The sequence below is a fragment of the Chelonoidis abingdonii genome, chromosome 15, assembly GCF_003597395.2.
Source record: "Chelonoidis abingdonii isolate Lonesome George chromosome 15, CheloAbing_2.0, whole genome shotgun sequence".
NCBI lineage: Eukaryota > Metazoa > Chordata > Testudines > Testudinidae > Chelonoidis > Chelonoidis abingdonii.
The window spans coordinates 7,384,590-7,404,973 of record NC_133783.1 but is presented as its reverse complement, the minus strand read 5'-3'; the positions used below and the strand labels follow the sequence as shown (position 1 = coordinate 7,404,973).

Genomic DNA, 20,384 nt, shown 5'->3' with positions numbered 1-20,384 from the left:
CCAATGCGCTAAGCGTATCCCCCTCCAGCGAGCCCCGGGAACTCGACTGCATCCAGCACGTCCCCGTCCCGCTGGGACGCCAACAGCAGCCAACGACGCCACAGCAGAGCTGGGCTGTTAGCGACAGAGCCATAAAGGGGCGGGGCTTCTCCAGGGACGGGGCGGAGCTTCTGGCAGCTTCTCCTCTCTCCCCAGCAGAGAGGTTCGAGCTCAGAGCTGCTCGTCCCCAGTTCCCCCCGGCGGGAATGGTCTGGTCCGGGTGTAATAATCCCTTCTCCCCACTTCACCTCGGCCGACAGTGACGGCGCTCGGCTCCGCCTCCGCGAGGCAATGCTGTGAGCGGCGGTCGAGCCCAGCGCCAACATGGAGGCGCCTCCGCGGAACCCTGGCGGCTATTTCCGGTGCACCAGCCGCTTCTGGATGGGCGTCATCGCTGTCTCCATAGGCTACTTCGCTGTGAGTAGCCGGGCAGCCCGCGTCAGCGGCGGGAGGGGTGCTGGGGGGTCAGGGCTAGGGTGAATGGGTGTGGGGGGCAGGGATGAGGCTGGGGGTGTCGGGAATAGAGGCCGCTGGGGGCGGATAGGGTGCGTGTGGCAGGCGGTAGGGGAGTGATGGGGGATAGAAGGTGCTGGGGGCAGGGTGTGTGCATCCGAGAGGCGGTCGGGGCTCGGGATTGTTGTGGGAGTTCAGTGAGTGAGGTGGTTTCTTGCATTTATAGGGTGAGGAAAATGAAAACAGCACAATAAAGGCAGTTGTTTTAGGGGTAGCTATTTTCCCCCACCCCACCTGGTTTGTTTATGCATGTGTGATATAACGCCCTCTTCTCTAGGAGGTGACACCAGAAACAAACTTTGCCAGGAAATGCTGAAGTTGCTAACGATACTATAGATCTGCCATTCATATACATCTCCTATACAAGGCTTTTCTGGAGTAGGGATTTTTGCATATCTGTAAAAAAAATGCCACTCTTGCAAAGAGCAGAGCATCTTCTCCTGATACTAGCATTGCGGTCTTCCTGTGCACACACAGCTCCTGCTGCCCTGAGAGTTAAACATGCTTAGAGTACATTCAATTGGCATAGTGTCAAACACCCGTGACCTTGGGAGGCTTGTGTACAGTAGTCTTCTGTCCAGTTCTAATAGTAGGAGAGCTAAACCCATATTACCAACAGTTGGAATTGAAAAATAAAATAAAATTGCAGAGACGCAACTGGCTCGATTTTGTACAGAAAAAGAGGTTCGTTCTAACTGAGGAATGAAGGACACAGCTTGTGCACTAAGGAGGATCACGTCCATCAAAGCTTTTTAAAATAAGGGCAATTTAACTAAATTCTGAAGTGAGTGGGGATCCAACAGGGAGTTTGAAGATGGACTACACATCTTTAAATATAGGAGAAAGTGAAGCATTACACTCATAATGCAAATTTGAATAGGCAGAAGGGGAGATGGGTTTCCAGTACTTCAGAATTTCAACATAGTGGAAGCTGAGGCAGAAGTGTATATTGGTAAAAAAACACTTCTTAATGGGAGTAGAGAGTGAAAGTTACACTTGGCCAATCAGTAAATTGCATGAAAAAAGTGGTAGTGGGTTGAGTTTAATTGAGACAACTGCACGTACCATTATGTTTTGGACTTTTGGTGGCATTCAGCAAAGGGCTAGTCTAGACTTGCAGCACTTTAACATGGCTTGTGTAATCACAGCAGAGTGCTGGGAGAGAGCTCTGCCAGCCCTCTTTAAAAAAACCCCACCTCTATGAATGCCATAGCTACCAGCGTATGTCCCGCTGCTGGGACACTGTCTACACTGGCACTTTACAGCGCTGAAACTTGTTGCACGCGGGGGGGTGTTTTTTCATACCCCTGATCAAGAAAGTTGCAGCGCTGTAAAGTGCTGGTGTAAACAAGCTCAAAGAGACTAAGGATTATATGGGCACAGTGACTAAACCAGTCTCATCTTTAAAAATGGACATGGGTGTTAGTTGAAACAGTATCCAAAGATTACTATGAAAATGAGAGGGAAAGTTCAGTTTGTGTACTTGACAGCCATTTATGTCCTGCATGAGACAATTCCTGCTGCCACCAATAGTAATTTTCCTTTTGTTTGTATGAGTCTTTCCCAAAGCAACAAGCATGAGAGAATTATTTTAAAAAGATAGGGTATGTCTATGCTACCCGCTGAATCCGCGGGTAGCTTTCAATGTAATCGGGGATCAATTGATCGGAAGTCTGGTCTGGACACGATAAATTGATCCACGAATTGACGCTGGTACTCCGCCTCGGCAGGAAGAGTAAGCGGAGTTGACAGGGGAGCCGTGGCAGTCAACTCGCCGCTGTGAGGAAGGCTAGGTAAGTCAAACTAAGATACTTCAACTTCAGCTACGCAAATAGCATAGTTGAAGTTGTGTATCTTAGTTCGAATCCTCCTCCCCCACTAGTGTAGCCCAGGCTTAAGATTACCAAAATCGGCAGGAGTGGTTCAGGAAAATACCCTTGAACCACTTCTTGAAATTAGTAGATTTCAAATTGGCCTTATCCATTTAAAAACTCACTTCTGTCCCATCACTGCACAACTTTAATCCCTGCCTGCATCTTTTACCTTCCTATCCTACCCTCACCTTTCCCCAGTCTTTTCCCCCTACTTGGTTGCTCTCTGTTCCCTTTTATTCTGACTCCATGTCCCTACCTTCCAGTTCCTCCTCAAAACATTTCTGGGGTGCGTGAAGTATTGCACATGCATGAATCAAGCGCTGTGCAAGTGCTGACATACTAGTCATCAGTCAAAGCGATTATGCTTTTCCTCCCTTCTCCCACACCCTCAGAGTCTAATCAGCATTTATTGGCAAATTAGATTTTGAATTTTTCATACCACAGACAATTTATCTTGCCTGTCAAACATCACACACAGTTCCTGGCTGTTGTTGTTTCATTTGGTGCATTTAGCACTCATCCCTTTCATTTCCTCCGCTCCTATATCTGGTGTAACTAGCACAAGAAATGCAGTCAGAAGCCTGTTTTGCTTGGATCCTCCAGCCTGCAAGCGCCTCTTTTGTTGCAGTCATCTTAGAGGGCTAGTAACCTGTCCTTTAAGGATGGGGGGAGAAATGGGCAAAGATGAGAAAGTAGTACACATATTTGAAATCAGCATGTATAAGAGTCTAGTTTAATAGCAAGAAAATTTGAGGAGGGATGTGAGGAATCAAATTTAAAGGCTCAAGCTTAATGTTTTCTCCTTAAAGTAAGAATTTGGGGATTACTAAAGGGTATGTTTCTCTTTAGTGGACAGTCTTTTTACCTTCAACAATACCCTACGAGAATCTGGGACAATTTGGCCATTTTACTAAATATTTAGTGGACAAGCACCCCAGACTGCTATATAACGGGTAAGTTTGATTTGGAAAGCTAATGTTTTTGCTGCTTACATTGTTTTGTTTCCTCATCTCCACCCCCTACTTAAGATTCCATAATTTAACTTGATAGTTTGTTACATTTTAATGACTTGTGTTTCACCTCAGTGGAGGTAGGGGTGGTGAAAGGCTAAGTGAGAAACTTGTCAAGGCCAGTCCCTGAGATCCAGAAGCTGAAGTGGGAATCTGCAGTCTTTAGGGTGACAAGAACATATCTATCAAATAATTCTTGGCAACAGTTAAGTTTACAAGGACTCTTATTAACTTTTTTCATATGCTTCTGTTACCCTGGAAGCATCCCTAAATGGCTGTACAGACACTGCAGGCTGTTTCCAGAGTTCCCCCTTTTCCTCTTAATGCTTCAACTTCTTAGTCTTAGCTTACACTGAAGGACCTTTGCTAAAGGTGTTACAACTTATAGTGTAGACAGGACCAAGGTTTTTTGGGGTTACTGAACACTTATGGCTTTATGCCCTTTAAGCTTGTCTGTATATGGAGTTTTTCAGAAAGCTTTTTCAATCAGCTGTTCCTGAGTAACTACGTGTGGACACATTTTTATTCCAGAGTAAGTGTCCAGACATGGAGTTATTCAGGAACAGCTAGACAGAGAGAGCTCTTTCTGAAGAACTATGTTTAGATAAGTCTTTATTGCAGCCAGATCTCATGACATGTGTGTAGAGAGGACCTTTAAACTGTTTAGGACATGCCAGCTTCACTTTTTGTTCCTTTCACCATGCACCGAATCAGGACTCAATCTCCTTGTGATTTCCAATCACCAGAGGAACTTGGAACACTTAGGCTTTGGCTACACTTCCCAGTTACAGCACAATAAAACCTCACAGAGTGCTGTACCTCACTCCCTGTCCACACTGGCAAGGCACGTACAGTGCTATGTCTCCACGGCTACAGCACTGCTGATACTCCACCTTCTCGAGAGGAGTAACAGCTGTTGCGTATTGACCGAGACGCTGCTGCTCCAGTGTAAACGGGAAGTAACGTTATTACTACTGATTGACCTCTGGAAACTCCCCATAATCCTTTTAACTGAAGTGTCCTCTCTTGTTTTATTTTGAACTCTGGAGGAGGAAGTGCCTTTTCAAAGCACTGTTTCTGAGGGCTGCTTATCAAAAAACAAACACAGCTACTGTTTGCTTTGAATGAGTGAGAAGCAGGCAGGGGGGCTCCGTTTGGAGTACCAACAGCTAATGTTTGCTTGAAGAGAGAGGCAGTGTGGGGGGTTGGGGTCCCTTTCTGCAAGAGGCTGCTTCTCTGGTCTATGAAGGAAAAAAAAAACAGCTGCTGTGTGCTTTCAGTGAGTGAGGAGGGGTCTGAACTTATAAGACAGCATGCTGACACACTCTCAGCGCTCTAAAAACCCACTCTCCCCCCCCACCGCGCTCCCTGTCACACTCCACCCAACCCACCCCCATTTGAAAAGCATGTTGCAGCCACTTGAATGCTGGGATAACTGCCCATAATGCACTGCTCCCAATGCAGCTGAAAATGCTATAGATGTGGCCATGACAGTGCGCTTTCAGTGTGGACAGACTGCAACTCTTTCCGTACTCAGCTGTATGAAGGTGAGTTTAACTCACAGCGCTGTACAACTGCAAGTGTAGCCATACACTCAGTATCTAGATAAAAGCTATGCAGTGTGCCTTGGCGTGTTGCTTCAGATGCAAGATTGGTATCCACAGCTCTGAACTGGCGCAAGGCTACACATTAAAATTGGTGGTGGACAAATACTACAAGTTCAGAAAAGCCTGCATCTGGGCACCAATATACAAGAGAAGGGCAATTTACAAGAGCATATCAATATAGACAAATGATTTCAGAGACTTGTTTTTAGAAGGGCTTTGTTAAAAGCTTCAAATGGCCCCATCATTATTCTACTTTGAAGACTGACTGCTTTTGACTCATTTGAAAAGCTAGTCTTTTCTTAAATGCCAAATTAGGCATGTAGTTAATCTCTTCATACCATCCTTTTATAAACTAAAGCTAATAAAACTTCTAGTAACTATTAATCCAATGAAAAGCTGATTATTTGACTTCTCTGGTACTTAGATTGCACTTCTAATAAGTACAAGGCTAAATTCTGTCATGAGGCAAGCTTGTATTGACTTCACTGAAAGTTGAGCCTGATACTGTACTACAGGATTTGACCCAATAACTGCATTTTACAAACATACCATGAAAAGTTTTGGATGGATACTACGTGCTTTAGGTGGTGCACTGTACTTGAACTTCATAGCTTGTCCTTAGAGTACAGTTAAGAAGAGACTCTGCCTCTTTCAAATACACCCTTTAAATTAAAAATTTCTGTTGTCCTCTAGAAGGAGCATAAAGCTAACTTGTTGGCTTCTTAAATATCGTCTTTCCATCTTTTGCATTATGGTCACAGTTGGTCCTAATTTTCAACATTAAAACTAATGTGTGTGCTTATCTTACCAGGTTTTGGCTTGCCTGGGGAATTCATATAGCTGAAGCATTGTACAGTATCAAGTTATGCAAGTAAGTTGGGTGTGGTTTTTTTTTTTTTAATTCCCCTCTATCTATAAAGTAGGGCAGGACTGGAGGACCTCCAGCCCTAAATTTCTGTGATTCTATAAAATAACTTCTCAGCATCTTTGTAATCAATAGAGCTGATACATCTTGTGAAAAATGTGAGTGTGGGGTTGGCAGGACTGGGCTGCCACCTAGTGGATTGTTGCGAAGTAGAAAATGTGTATAAAGGAATTCTGGAATATAAGAATTCTGTTTGTATCAGTCAGTGTCCAGAAGTCGAGCCCTACTCAAACGAAGATGTATATGGCTCAGGAGTAAAAGATTGTGAAAACTCCACAGTCAGAGTAATTGTTCATATGTTTACTCTAAACCCCATGTTGATTATTAAGTTTCAAAAGTATTGCTACTTTCAACTGACTCTTTTAAAAAAAAAAAAAAAAAAATGTATGTAGCTCTTCTGCCAACTCTTAAAGTTGCGGCCTTGCTTACATCTTGGCTCACGTGTAGTGGGAACGGGAAGACAGTCTCATGCAGTGTTCTGGAAACCTATACATGCTCTTCTTCCACTTGTCACAGGCTGTTTGGCACTCCTTATTCAGACAAAACTTCAAAGTAAATAGTGCTTTGTTTTGTCCATGTAATGATTGCTTAATAGGGCCCTCAGATTATTTGTATGGGGGGAGGGGGAGTTGTCCTCAGTTGATTTAATTAAAAAATGGGAGCATGAAGTGATGCCTATTTGCAGTTATATAACTTCCCAGATTTAAAAGATAGAAAGGTCAGACTTCTCTCTGTTAAAAATACCTCAGATTGTGCACAAATTTACAAGAGCATATATTAGACATAGTAGGTATGACAACCCCTTTCTAGGTTTTGCACCCTACAGGAAGCACTTAAGTTTATACAGCATTATTAAAATGTGAAGTACTATGAAGAGGAAGAAATAAAGACTGCTTACTTAACACCTTGTTTCTTATAAGCCTCTGTCCAGGCAGCTGCTGTTAATATCATTCCAATGATACTAACATCCACTATCCAGTAGTACTTGTAGACATTACTAAGGAGACAGGAAATGAAATCAAACAGTTAAATCTCATTGAGGGTAGAAAGTATTTGCTTGCCTAGATTATATATACACACACTTTTTGCAAGAGTGTAATCTTGCATAAGCAAGTTGCAGTATTTGAAAAACTGTCAGTGAATGCAGAAAAGTCAGGAACACTAAAACCCTGTTTAGACTACAAGAGTCTAGAGCTAGTGTGTTTTAAACACTGCTTTTCTTTACAGTAGGTACTAAAAACATGTTCACGTGTATTAGCTAACACATTTGCTATCTGCTCATCTAGACAGGGCTCAACAGTATAAACAGGGTTGGGATATTTTAGTTTAAATTCGGAGAGGGAGCACCAAGTCAGTTGAGGCAGTGTGTATAGTTAAAGCTTCCTGTATTACACATGTTAAACCAGAGCTTGAGTCTAGCCCATCAGCTATTTTTATACCTCCAATAATGATCTTTTCACTTAGTTCCTGACCAGTTTGTCAGGAGCTTTCGTGGCATTATCTGTTTACCTTTTCCCCAATATAAGGAAGGGCAGGAAAAAGTTAGAACTTTACATTTTTGGGTATTGTTTTTTAATGAATCTAAATGCACTCCCAGTCTTAGTCTACAGTGATTTAAAGCATATGCTAGATCTCTTGATACTATTAGCCATATGCTCTTGGAAATGGCTGCAGCACAGGAAGAAGCCATTCTTCTGATGGTTTCACCAGTGAAAGTTATGATTTCCAAAGCAATAGCACCTGATGAGGGAAGGAGAGGGTTGGAGGCTTGTCTCTAACTAGCAGGTGTGCTGCCATCAGTAGTATCTTTTTTCTTCCTTTCTGCACTATGGAGAAATGCCAAAATAGTTAGCCAACCCTGCACCTGTTGAGGTCACAGATCTTTTAATGAACATTCAAGTGGTAAGTTAAATTAGTGTTAAATGTGCTTCTTATGTTCATTTTGTTTGAATATACCTTGGAAATGTATAGTCAGTACAAAAGTTGCAAACTGTATTAATTCAAAGATAGTTGAGAAAACTACTCAAGTGTAAACTCAATCTATCTGGGTTAGTATTGCTCCTACACTGTGATGTATTGTTCTTGGGATTGCTAACCATCACTGTGCAGCTCATTTCTTTAATTGATAAAGCCTTCTGAAATCATGACATCAAGCACTTTAGGCCATTAGTCTGTTTAGCAAATAGGGCTTGGCTACACTTGCAAGTTGCAGCGCTGGCGAGGGGGTTACAGCGCTGCAACTTAGCAGGTGTCTGCACTTAAAAGCTCAGCGCCAGATGCTGCGAAACTTCCCTGTTCTGAGCAGCGAGCACTGAGCTGAAGTACAGCGTCGGTGGGATCCTCGCTTCCGTCTACGACTGCAGCCACCAGTCAGCGTGTTGGCATGGCCCACGCGACTCGCTAGGACACTACACAAGCGTTCTCTATTGGCCTACTACAGGGTATTAAGGACTTATTTCCAGCTTCCTTTTCAGCCATCTCTTGGTCATGCGAACCTTTCTGAGCACTTCCTAGTGGCCCTGCCTGGCTCAGAGCCTGGAGAGGAAGTGGGAGGTTTGTAGAGTGAACCCGAGAGGAGGCTTGGAGAGGTGTAATGGAGACTCCCAGTGAGTCATTGCACGGCAGGAGGCTATTTTCCCACGCACGGAGAAGGCTAGGCCAGTCACGCTGCCTTGCGGACATGGTAAGTCGAGAACTGCACGAGGAGGGCCTGTTCTCTTGGTAAGAAGCTTTTATTTATATAAGTGACTATGCAATATGTTTTTGGGAGGGGCAGTGTGTGGCGCTATGGCTGCCTGCAAGGCATGCCAGATGTAGGAATAGCCCATTATTTCCCTGTAGGCTGCTCTTTGATTGCCTTCCACAAGTCACAGAAACCCCATGGCTTCCACAGTGAACTAACACCCTCACCCACCCGCTTCCAGGTGACCACATGGCAGCCACCCCGCTTGCCCACGCTGGTGAGCCGTGCTGTGGGAGAAATACAGCCACTCTCTATCATGCTAGCTGCGCGTCTCCTGTCGCTATGGCTGCATGAGATGTGTCAATATGTAGGGATGTAGAAAACTCTAAAAAAATGCAGGCTCTGTATTAACAGTTGATCTCTCTGTTGTTTTTTTTTTAAACGTGACGCTTGAACTATACTGTCTTCTCATCAGTTGCACGACTTCTGAAAGGACTGCACAAGCTTAAAGAAAGCAAAACAAGGAAGACTAGACAGGTATGTGGATAGCGCAGTTATCCACATCTGTTATCTCCACGAACAATAAAAATATGTGTGAGTTTGGAGGAAGCGACCATGAAAAGAACACGGATAAACTGCCAAAGGCATGAAAGGAGAAGGCTGCCAAGAGAAAGGAATTGACTACCAAGAGAAGCACAGATCGGCAGGGATGACTTATAAAAGTGGAAAAAAAAAGCCTCTCATTTCTTTCATGTATTTTACTTTCCATAACTATATGAATATATAAACTTATTACATTGCATCATATATGCTGTTGTATTGGTTTATTAATGACTGCTGTTTCACATGTGTTGGGTCTCCCGCCACTCTGGAGCTATGAAGGTGTGCACATGTGTGCTGTTTCCAGCTGCTCCTGCAGGGTTAATGCCCTGGAAACTGCAGGCAGCAGTGGACATGGGGCTGGCTGAAGGCAGGGCAGGGGCTGACTGCGATAGTAGGGTCTGGCTGCAGGCAGGGCGAAGGGATGTGGGCTTGGTTGGAGACAAGGGTGTGTGGGGCGGGCTGGCTTCCAGGCAGTGGGGTGTGCAGCAGGGGTTGACTGGAACAGGGCAGGGGTGTGGGCTGGGCAGAATGTGCAGAGCTGGTGCGGGCAGCAGTGGTGGTGGGGCTGGCTGGCTTGGGCAGGGCTGCAGGGGTGTGTGGCAGGGGTTGACTGGAGACAGGACAGGGTGTTTGGCAGAGGTGGCTGTGGGCACAGGGTGCGAAGCTGGCTGCAGGCAGGGGGGGCCGGACTGGTGTGGGCAGGTCATAGGTGCAGCAGACGCAGCTGGAACCCGCAGCCCGTTAATGTAGCCCCCAGCCCCTTCAACTTGGCGACCTATTTATATAGCCTGCGAGACGCTGGGAATGCAGAGGGACGGGGCCTTCACGATCTTGGCTTATTTGAAGGACCAGCGTGAGCCGAGGCAGCTGGAGGCCCTCAGGACTTTTAAACACCCACCCTACATACGCCCCACGGCTCAGGGGGCTATTAAAGGGCCCAGAGTTTCAGTGCGGGAGAGCACTGGCTTTGCCGCGACTCGCGCTTCCTCACGAGTGGGCTGGGAGCCCTACGGCCGAAGCGGACAAAGCCCCGCGACTTCCGACTCTCCCGGCTGGAGCCCCGGCCAGTGAGGCGCGACAAAGCCCCCGCCGCGCTCCGCTCTCGTGGCTGGAGCCCGGCCAGAGCGCTGCAAGCCCCACAGCCTGGCTAGAGCTACTAGCATGGGAGAGCAGGGCCATGCCGCGCTCCCGCCGCCGCTCTACACTCAAAGGAGCGGGACCATGGAGCAGACCTCAGCTGGGGATGGGGTAAGTTAAAAAAAAAAAAATTAATTAAAAAGGTGCCTAAGGTGCAGGGCCCTCTTAGGCGTGGGGTCCGATTCCCTGGCAGTACGGTCGTTGGAACAGGAAGCGGAATGACCCGCACCCCTTCCGTCCCCCTCCCGAAACCCACAGCGACAAAATGGGACGAGGTGCTCTGTGGGATAGCTGCCCACAATGCACCACTCACAACAGCGCTGCAACTGGTGCAAGTGTGGACACACTGCAGCGCTGGCCGTACACAGCTGTACGACCACAGCTGTAACTGCCAGCGCTGCAAAACTGTAAGTGTAGACAAAGCCATAGTGTTTCCACAGAATCAACTTTCCACATGCAAATCAGCTGTTCCATATGAAAAAAGTTTCACACTGTTTAAGAAACATGATCCTTGTTATTGCTGCTAAGTCTCATCTGTTCAGATTTTTAACTCATCACTGCCCCTGAAATTCCTGCTTCATAAGACAGCAAAAAAGGAAGTCTGTGTGTAACTTTAATTTGCTGTCTATTCTCCATGCTGCCACTGTGACTGAAAAGCTCTTTCCATAGTGAAAATACATTAATACACTCTGTATTGTGTAGGGATTTGCTTAGTGTACTGTACTTGACTTCATGATTACTTTATATTAGTAATGCCAAATGTCTCTCATCCCCATGCTTATTTTGCACTTCAGTATATATAGACTGTACATAATGTTAACAATGACAGTATCAATAACTTGAGTTAATATGTCAGAAAAACTTGTCTAGTGATCGTGGTTAACAAGTCTTCAGTAGTGGTACAGAGGACTGTGTTCAATGGAGTGTAAAAGTTGAGCCTCATTAAACATTCCTCACATCAAGGTACTTTGAGCTATAAACATCAATCAATGTGATCAGTGGCTTGTTAGATCCATTTCACAGTTCACTTTTATGGAGAGTGTATATATAGTATGTTAAATAAAATCTAACTTTGTTTTATTGCAGGACCAAAGGCATCACTGACAGCTCTGTTCAACGTCGATGGTTCATCCAAACCTTCCTCTTTGGTATAGCTTCTCTCTCCCACCTGCTAGCCTACAAACCTCTGCTTAAGAAGCAGAGATAAGGCATTGGGAAAGAGGCAAATAAGGCTAATATTTCAACCTTCTTCTCGTAAAGTGGATCCACCCTATGTGTTTAGTTGCCATGAATGATCTAACAAGCATTTCCTGTTATGTGAGCCAGTGCACTCGTACCAAGGCAGTCCTGTGGTATCACGGCTATTATTAAATGCCTGGTTTGAGATATGGCCTCACTTGATAACTCAAGAAATTAGGATGGGAACATGAAGCATCTCACTTTGTGCTTGCAAAATTCAGTCCAGATTGGGTCAGGGACCAGCTATCACTGCCCCCAGTTGGTTGTTTAATGGCCTATATCTAAGGCTATGATTTTGTCACGGAGGTTGCAGAAGTCACAGGTGTAAGGGGGCCAAAGGTGATTCATGGGAGGGACACAAAGGGGGTGCCAGCTAAAGAGGAGGACATGTCCTCCCCATGTGACTCCTTACCACCCCTAGCCCAGAGTCTCTCAGCTCTCCTCATCCCACATTACCGGGGGGGGGGGGGGCGGACTCCCCTTGGCATATTCAGCTGCTCTTCCTGGCAGCCAGGCTCCAGAGCTGTCCCCAGATGCTTCCTGGTACAACACAGCAGCTGACTGAGAGAGTGCCTGACAGCCTCCCGCGTGGGCTTGGCTTCTGGAACAGCAGCTGAGCGAGTTAGACCCCCCCCCCCCAACCTCTCAGAATTGGCTCCTGTCCCCAAAAGCTGAGCCTGGACTGGGGGCAGCCTACTGCTGCAACCAGGTGCTCTCGCAGTCAGCCGCTACATTGCACCAGGCAGCGTGGCTGGAAGAGGAGAGGTTCTGGCCCCACCTCTTCACTTCTGGCTCTGGTCTGGGCCAGCTGCTGGGGGCACTTGACCCTGCTAGAGGGGCACTAGGCCCTCCATTCTCCTACTACGAGTCGCTCCTGAAGGGGGCCCCCCATTACTTCCAGCCATGGAGCTCCCAGTCAGCCAGAAGATCCTGGAGCTCTGAGCCATAAGCGATGGGGGCCCCTAGAGTGCCGAGCTAGGCACTCTACAGCTGTCCCATTGCTGTGGGAGGTGGGAGACACTAGAGCCCCAGCAATGATGCATTCTGGACCCTTTTCCCTACCCATTTTGTTACGGATATTTTTAGTGCAAGTCAGGGACAGGTCACGGGCAATAAACAAAAATTCACAGAAGCACGTGACCTGTCCCTGACTCGTACTAAAAATATCCGTGACAAAATCTTAACCTTACTTATATTCTATGTTCAGTTTGCTTCTTTCTGAAAAGGACAATTCCTCTCTACTCTCACCGAAAGAAAACCCCACCACACTTGTTGGCAATAGGCATTAAGACAGAAATACTTTTTTTTGGTAGGTGTTTTTCTTCCACATCAGCAGAGAGACACTTTACTTACGTAGTGTAGAGAAGTCTCTGCCTGTTCTAGATTAGAACTGTTTTCCCAGGTTTTCAATAAACAATTCTCACCAACATTTTTGGTTAAAATTTTACCTACATGTTTTTACCTTGTTCAGTCTTCCCATATCAGAGGAAAATGTCCCTAAGGTTGCAGGAACACTAACAAGTGGCTACATTATACAGGATGACGTGCACTGATCTGAGCCAGAATATGTAGTGAAACAATTCACTCTGTTAATTTAAGGTGACAGAGAATTTGATGTTACCTTGCCTTGAGTCTCACACAGTGGGAACTTGTTTCTTTGAATGGTGAATTTAGATTATGGAAGTCAGTGACCAAATATAACTTGAGAGAGGGGAGACTAAGTGCAGCTATTTTCTGAATGACTGATTAACAATACATGTAGAAGGTTAATTAGAAGGATTCCTAGACATAACATTTTCTTATCTCAAAACATAAGTCTTTTATATCTACTGTTACTGTGTAGATTAACTTTTCAACTAGATGTTAATGCACTGGTCCAAGAGACTCTGTATTACGCAGTTCCCCAAATGTAAGTAGTAAAATTCTGCTTTATCTTTTAGACCACCTCTAATAAGCAGTCAGTTTGTCTGTTTTGACAGCTTTCACTGTACTGTACACTGTTGTATCTGTCTATTGTTGGACTTTTCAGGAGGATTAAGAGAGTGTAACCATCTTTCCCCCAAAAAATACTTTGAATATAGCAGCTCAGATATTTTAAGTGGTCATGCTCCTTTGGAGCAATGTTAAAACATGGCAGAACACGTTTTCAAAGTATTACTACTATGATTCATAGCTAAAACTATTATTTAGTAATGGAATCTGACTTCCAGCAACCTCAGTGACTTGAGCCTGTGGTGGTTGGGAGCTGCAGACTCCTCTGCTGCCTGCAGGGGGCAGGAACCTGCAGCATACTCCTGTTGCCTCTGGCGGCCCCAGGAGCTCCTAGCCACTGCGCAGCCGCACTGTTTCAGGCAGTGTATGGACCCGCAGATCCCCATTTTGTCATGAATATTTTTAGTAGAAGTCACGGATAGGTCACAGCTTCCATGAATTTTTCTATTTTGCCCGTGACCTGTCTGACTTTTACTAAAAATATCCGTGACAAAAAGCTTAGCCTTATTCATAGCCCTTGTGGTGCTAGGCTCCTTTTGGGATGGAGGGGAGACTACCTAATGGTTCTTACATAAATGGAGAGAGCAGCTGCCAGCCCCGTTGCTGCAGTAGTGGAGTCACCTTGAGTAATCTTAAATAGACGTAGGCACTGCCTACGTCTGCTTGTGAACCAAGGCTGGCAGATCTCTCAGTGCTGGCACTGCCTTCTTTAAGCAGCTAGTAAAGGGGTGCAGAGGCTTCATTCAAGCACAAGGGGTTAACTTCTTGACAAATTCTGCTTTAAGTGTAAAGGTAAGAGGCAGTTTAACAACAACAGTCCTGTGCTGTTAAGCATAAGAGCATCTAGGAGGGTATAGTGTCATACCTGGTACTAAAGAACAAGGCATGAGAGCACAAGCTTTGCTTCATTTCTGTAATCGCCCTGCCCCTTTAAAACCTCCAATCCTTGAAACCTAAAAATAAAGAATAGAAAGAAAAAGCTGCCTTGAGACTTTACTTTTGTGAACTGGCAAAGTAGGTTAACCAGATGAACAATAAAAAAAAGAACAAATACCTGTATACTCAGTGTAAATACTCACTGTGAACCACAGCTGTCTGAAATGCCCATTTGACATATACTGTTTCTTTTAACATATATATACACACATGCACAAGATTTCTGCACACTTTCCAAAGAGTAAATCCCACAAGATGCCTGAGAACTAGTTATTAGACTGAAAGACAGATTACCATCTCTCTAAAGCTACAGTTAATCATGGTAGAACTGGGAATAGAAGACAGGAATATTAACTCTTAAGTTCCCTGTTCTAGCCACAGGCCAATATTCCTTATTCTCTCCATTTCTAAAAATGTACACAGTAGTCCAGCATACTGTGTAAATATCTTTATTTTCTCGAGTTCCAAGGAAGATAATTTTAGGGTATGTCTACACTATGGGATTATTCCGATTTTACAGAAACCGTTTTTTAAAACATTGTATAAAGTCAAGTGCATGCGGCCACACTAAGCACATTAATTCGGCCGTGTGCATCTATGTACCGAGACTAGCATGGATTTCCGGAGCGTTGCACTGTGGGTAGCTCTCCCATAGTTCCCGCAGTCTTCCCCGCCCATTGGAATTCTGGGTTGAGATCACAATGCATGATGGGACAAAAACAGTGTCGCAGGTGATTCCGGCTGAATGGTGCACTGTGGGATATTAAGAGCCCTTTATATTGAAATAAAGGGCTTCGTTGTGTAGACAGGTGCAGGGTTAATTCGGTTTAATGCTCCTAAATTCGGTATAAACATGTAGTGTAGACCAGGCCTAAGTTTAAACAATCCTGTGGGTCTGTTAAATACTTTAACAATTTAACAAGTTTTATGAGCCATAGAAGAATGGCAGGCAGGGAATTGTCTGCCCATCTTGCATAGTGTTGCTGTCATAAGGATATGAGAGAGATGATAAGTCCTGCCTCAGGCAATTAAACTCCTGCTGCACTATGGTAAAGGCTCCCTGGCAACATGTAGGGATATTCAACACTGCATAATTAGTTAAAGTAGCCCATAACTATAGATAAAAATACCCATCTATATATCTATAGCCTTAACCGTGGCAAGTGAAGCAGGCATCATTACAAATCCATTCAACAACCAGCTTAAAGCACTCGCAGTGCTGTAGCAGAGGTGTGTCAGCAAGGTCGTCACAATAAGGCAGCGAAGCAGGAAGCTACTGTCGGAGAAAAACTCAGTTCTCGCTTTTTGTTTGGGTGCAGCAAAATCAAATACTTTATTATTTCTCCAGCAATTGCAATAGAGTGAGGCAGTGCCCTAGGACACTGGGTCGCCCCAGTCCCGGACAGGTCTCTCAACAGGTAAAGAATTACAGCAAGCATTTATACTTTTGTTACAGACAATAACAAGCAATAATACAGACAATAATGAGCAACAGCTGCATTTTGTTTATACATAGGCCATCCTGCTATCTTATTTTCCTCACTTCTGGGCACCAGTCTTTAAGTATTTGATTATCAGTGCAAGGTCATGATAACTTCTCACACAGTTCTTTCCTACTCTCCTCACACTATCCTCGCTTCTACAAATCTCACATCATTAGGGTTACAGCTGGCCTAACTCTTGCTAACAGACTGACATGCATTAAGATCCCCTACAAATCCTTGTCAATTCTTTCCCTTCTTCCACACTAAAATGGGAGTAGATAACCAGTCTCTTGCCTCTTCCAAGAAACCTGAGAAGTAAAGAAAGGGACACAGAGCGCCTCATCACGGGCACCATCTCCTACTGCTAAGAAAAAGGTTTAAAATAGAAGAAGGAGAAAATCGACTAGAAAGAGAAATGGAGAAGATAAACAGAGTTAGGCCCAGGCTAGTGACAAGAGGATGGCTCTTCCCTGAGGACAAAGCAATGTTATGAAGGGTCTTGAATACTTTAGGTCAATATTTAGACAGCACAGACCAATGGCTCATCAGCAGGACCTCTTCATGGTTTTCAAAACACCATGTGCATGCACACACAGTGTCATACAAATAACAATTTGGATATGATTTTCAAAAATGGCAGGTACTTAGGATATTGGGACTTACCCTGTTTCTCCATACAGTACAGACTAATCTCTCACAACTAAATATATCCCAGTATTAAGGGTTGCCCCCTGGGTCTTTTCAGCAAGATATGGCTGCCAGTCCAAGAGGGAAGCCTTCATTTTATTGTTATAATCCTTTTGTTTCTTCAAGTTCAGTATTGCTAATATATGTATACCTTTACCCCACAGTTGAAAGAAACAATCACTTGCTCATAGTTCTGTTTATACTCAGATTCTGAACAGAAGTCCTGATTCTTAGGTTATCCCTGCACTTGGGGCAGGAACTCCCCAATGCAAACCCTGTATTCTATGACAGCTGGTGAACTTTGCAGCCTCTGATGTAGGTTGCAGTTTAGTTAGTTACTGCTCTAACTTAGTGCCCTCTGTCCATGTCTCCTCACCACCTACAACACCCCATACACCAGTGGGGGTAGGCGTTGGCCGGAATGGAGCCCTTGAGCCAGCTTCTCATGAGCTTGAGGTCTTCAGCACAGAGTGGCATAAAGGTGGCTTGGTGTTACTGCAAATCAAATCCACAGCTTATGCTCATTACAGCTTTTGGCTACCAATCACAGTGATGTGGGCATGGTCCCAGGTGCAGCTCTGCACAGCTATCTTTGTAGTGCTGGGAGCTAGGATACAACCTATTAGGAAGGGCTGGTGGATTTATCCTTTCAAAGGAAAGAAATAAACAGGCAAGAGAAATCTCGGCACAGAATAAGAAAACTACTGTGAAAAATATTTTCAGGTGATAACTAGCTAAGCCAGTGGTTCTCAAACTTTTGTACTGGTGACCTCTTTCACATAGCAAGCCTCTGAGTGTGACGTCCCCTTCCCCTCTTATGAATTAAAAACACTTAAATATATTTAACACCATTATAATGCTGGAGGCAAAGCGTGGTTAGGGTGGAGGCTGACAGCTCGTGACCCTCCATGTAATAACCTTGCGACCCCTGAGGGGTCCCAACCCCCAGTCTGAGAACCCCTGAGCTAAGCCATCTTTGGTAATGGGTTTTGTTTTGTTTTTAAAAGAAAAGTTTTTAATATTTTTAGAGGACATTAGCCAGGTATTTTTCCATAGTTTGAAAAATATTCTCTCCCCATTCCATTGCACATGCACAGCACTTTGGGCTGGTGCCATTTATTTTGTTTTAATGGGAAAAAGAGCCTTGAAACATTTGTTGTTTTAAAAATTACAAATAGTTTACATGACTCATGAACTTTTCAGATTAACAAGAGGGTGGTGATGAAGATATACGATGGATATTTGGATCTACCAATAGTGTCCTGCAAGTTTTCCACCAATATAAATACACCCCAGTATTAATTTATTCACAAAATATTTTCAAAAAATGTAAGTGATAGCAGACCTGATTCCAAACCCATTAAATCATGATAAAACTCCCATGGAGTTAACAGGCTTTAGATTAAGCCCAGTTTCCATTTTTTTTCTGGGCTAATGAAGCTCCATAAAAGCTAGGAAAAAAGAGTCACAATTATACAGGCGATGATCTCTGAAAGTCAATTTTTCCAAGGGGTATTGTAGCACAATAATGACAAAAACAATAGTTTGTTTTATACAAGTGAATTCCAGTAATCCAAGATGGCATGGATATTTATTGCATACCCAACTGAGTAGTCGGATAAACCAAAGTGCTATTTTTAGGTGTGGTTTCACATCACTTCTCAGCCTTATCACAAAGATGAAGTATAAATGCAGTTTCACTGATATGAGGAGGAAACTGAATAATGCTAATTCTTAGTATTTATACTTTCTTAAAATTCAACTTTAGTGAGAGTTTTTGTTGCCATTCTGCCAACCTGCTGTTGAAACCATAACAGCCTTTCAAATAGAAAGCCATTGATTAATGCCAACAGGCACTAACAGGCTAATTGACAAGCTAGTACAAATTCATTAAATACATGGGGGACACATTGTTCATTTGTTAACTAAGCTGTAGGGATAATTGAAATTCAGATATTCACCAGCATAGCACTTTCTCCCTCCATAAATTTCAAATCTCTTTACAAAAGAGGATGTAATCATTCCTATTTTATAGGTGGGGAAACTGAGGCATGGAACAGTGACAAGATTTGCTTAAGGTCACACAGCAGGTGAGTGGCTGAGCAGGCGATAGACCTCAGGTCTCCTGGGTTCCAAATCTGTGTCCTAACCAATGGAAGTATACTCACTGAATTATGCATTTTGCAAATTAAACTAATGTCATAAACAGATGGCTAAGGATTAATGTCTCTTTTACCTGTAAAGGGTTAAGAATCTCAGTGAATCTGGCTGACACCTGACCAGAGGACCAATAGGGGGACAAGATAGTTTCAAATCTTGGTGGAGGGAAGTCTTTGTGCTTTTTGTTTTGTTCGTTGTTCGCTCTCGGGACTGAGAGGGACAAGACGTACACCTAGGCTTTCCCAATCTTTCTGAATCAGTCTTTCATGTCTCAAAACAGTAAGTAATAGCCAGGCAAGGCAGATTAGTCTTATGTTTGTTTCCTCAACTTGTAAATGGTGTTTTTGCTGGAAGGATTTTTACCTCTGTTTGCTGTAACTTTGAATCTCAGGCTGGGGGGGGGGGGTCCCTCTAGTCTATATGAATCTGAGTACCCTGTAAAGCATTTTCCATCCTGATTTTACAGAGATAATTTTTACCTTTCTTTTTAAGAACCTGATTGATTTTTCCTTATGTTAAGAACCAAGGAAATTGGCCCTGAACTCACCAGGGATTGGTGGGGGAAAAAGGAGAGGGGATGGTTAATTCCTCCTTGTTTTAAGATCCAAGGAGTTTGGATTTGTGTAAGCCTCTCAAGGCAACCCAGGGAGGGGAAAGTCTGGGAGGAAAAAGTAGGGAGATGGTTAATTTCTCCTTGTTTTAAGACCCAAGGGGTTTGGGTCTTGGGTTCCCCAGGGAAGGTTTTGGGGGAACAGAAAGTGTGCCAGGCACTAATTTCTGGCTGGTGGCAGCGTACCAGATTTAAGCTAGTAATTAAGCTTAAAAGTGATCATGCAGGTCCTCACTTCTTGAACTCTAAAGTTCAAAGTGGGGAAAAAACCTTGACAACTAAAGTACCTGAAAGTGTTTTTAAAGCAGTCCTTTTAAAAATAGGATTAAATGAAGACTTTCTCCCACCTGTACAAGGTCTCACACTTCTTACCACATACAGACTAGAGAATTACAAAGAGAAATCTCACAACTGAATTCAGCTCAGCTTCACCCAGATTGCGGAGGAGGTCACTGAAAACAAGAAAAGCTTTATTTTCAAATCCATTTGACACTGAAGTATATGGAGAAATCCTGCTTGCCATCTGGGCTTTTAGTATGCAAAATGCAAAGAGTTGTGTTAATGAAACAGAACCAATATAAAATCTCTTGGGGACAGATGCCAAGAGACTCAGAGATGACTTTGCCTCAGCAGTGTCCTGTTTTGTGTAAGCAGGTCAGACTAAGAAGGGTTAGTTTGTCTGGCTTGCACCAGAGATGAGCAGAAATTAGTGATGTAAGTACTTATTACTCACAAACTGCTCTGCATGCTGGGTTTGTTCAGTAATCAAATTCTCAGAATTAAAACAGCAGGCACAGAAACTTTCCAGCTCTTAAAAGTAACGTTCACTTCCAAGTAGCTTTATGCTCACAATTGCCATACGCTCCCAGAAAGTATATCCCCACA

At 44.1% G+C, this 20,384-nt stretch overlaps 1 protein-coding gene across 2 annotated transcripts; it reads left to right on the top strand.

The window, feature by feature from the left end:
• The first annotated feature begins 152 nt into the window (after nucleotides 1-152).
• On the top strand, nucleotides 153-18,939 carry TMEM254 (transmembrane protein 254). 2 transcript variants are annotated; one of them, XM_032786381.2, is made up of 5 exons: nucleotides 164-456; nucleotides 3,276-3,379; nucleotides 5,855-5,914; nucleotides 11,478-11,539; nucleotides 18,765-18,939. In XM_032786381.2, the coding sequence occupies exons 1-5, from the start codon at nucleotides 364-366 to the stop codon at nucleotides 18,821-18,823; spliced, it is 378 nt and encodes a 125-aa protein (XP_032642272.1). In that variant the 5' UTR covers nucleotides 164-363; the 3' UTR covers nucleotides 18,824-18,939. The 2 variants fall into 2 exon arrangements, with proteins under 2 accessions (XP_032642271.1, XP_032642272.1); XM_032786380.2 differs by lacking the exon at nucleotides 18,765-18,939 and having other exon boundaries at nucleotides 153-456; nucleotides 11,478-14,601.
• Nucleotides 18,940-20,384: the final 1,445 nt, after the last annotated feature.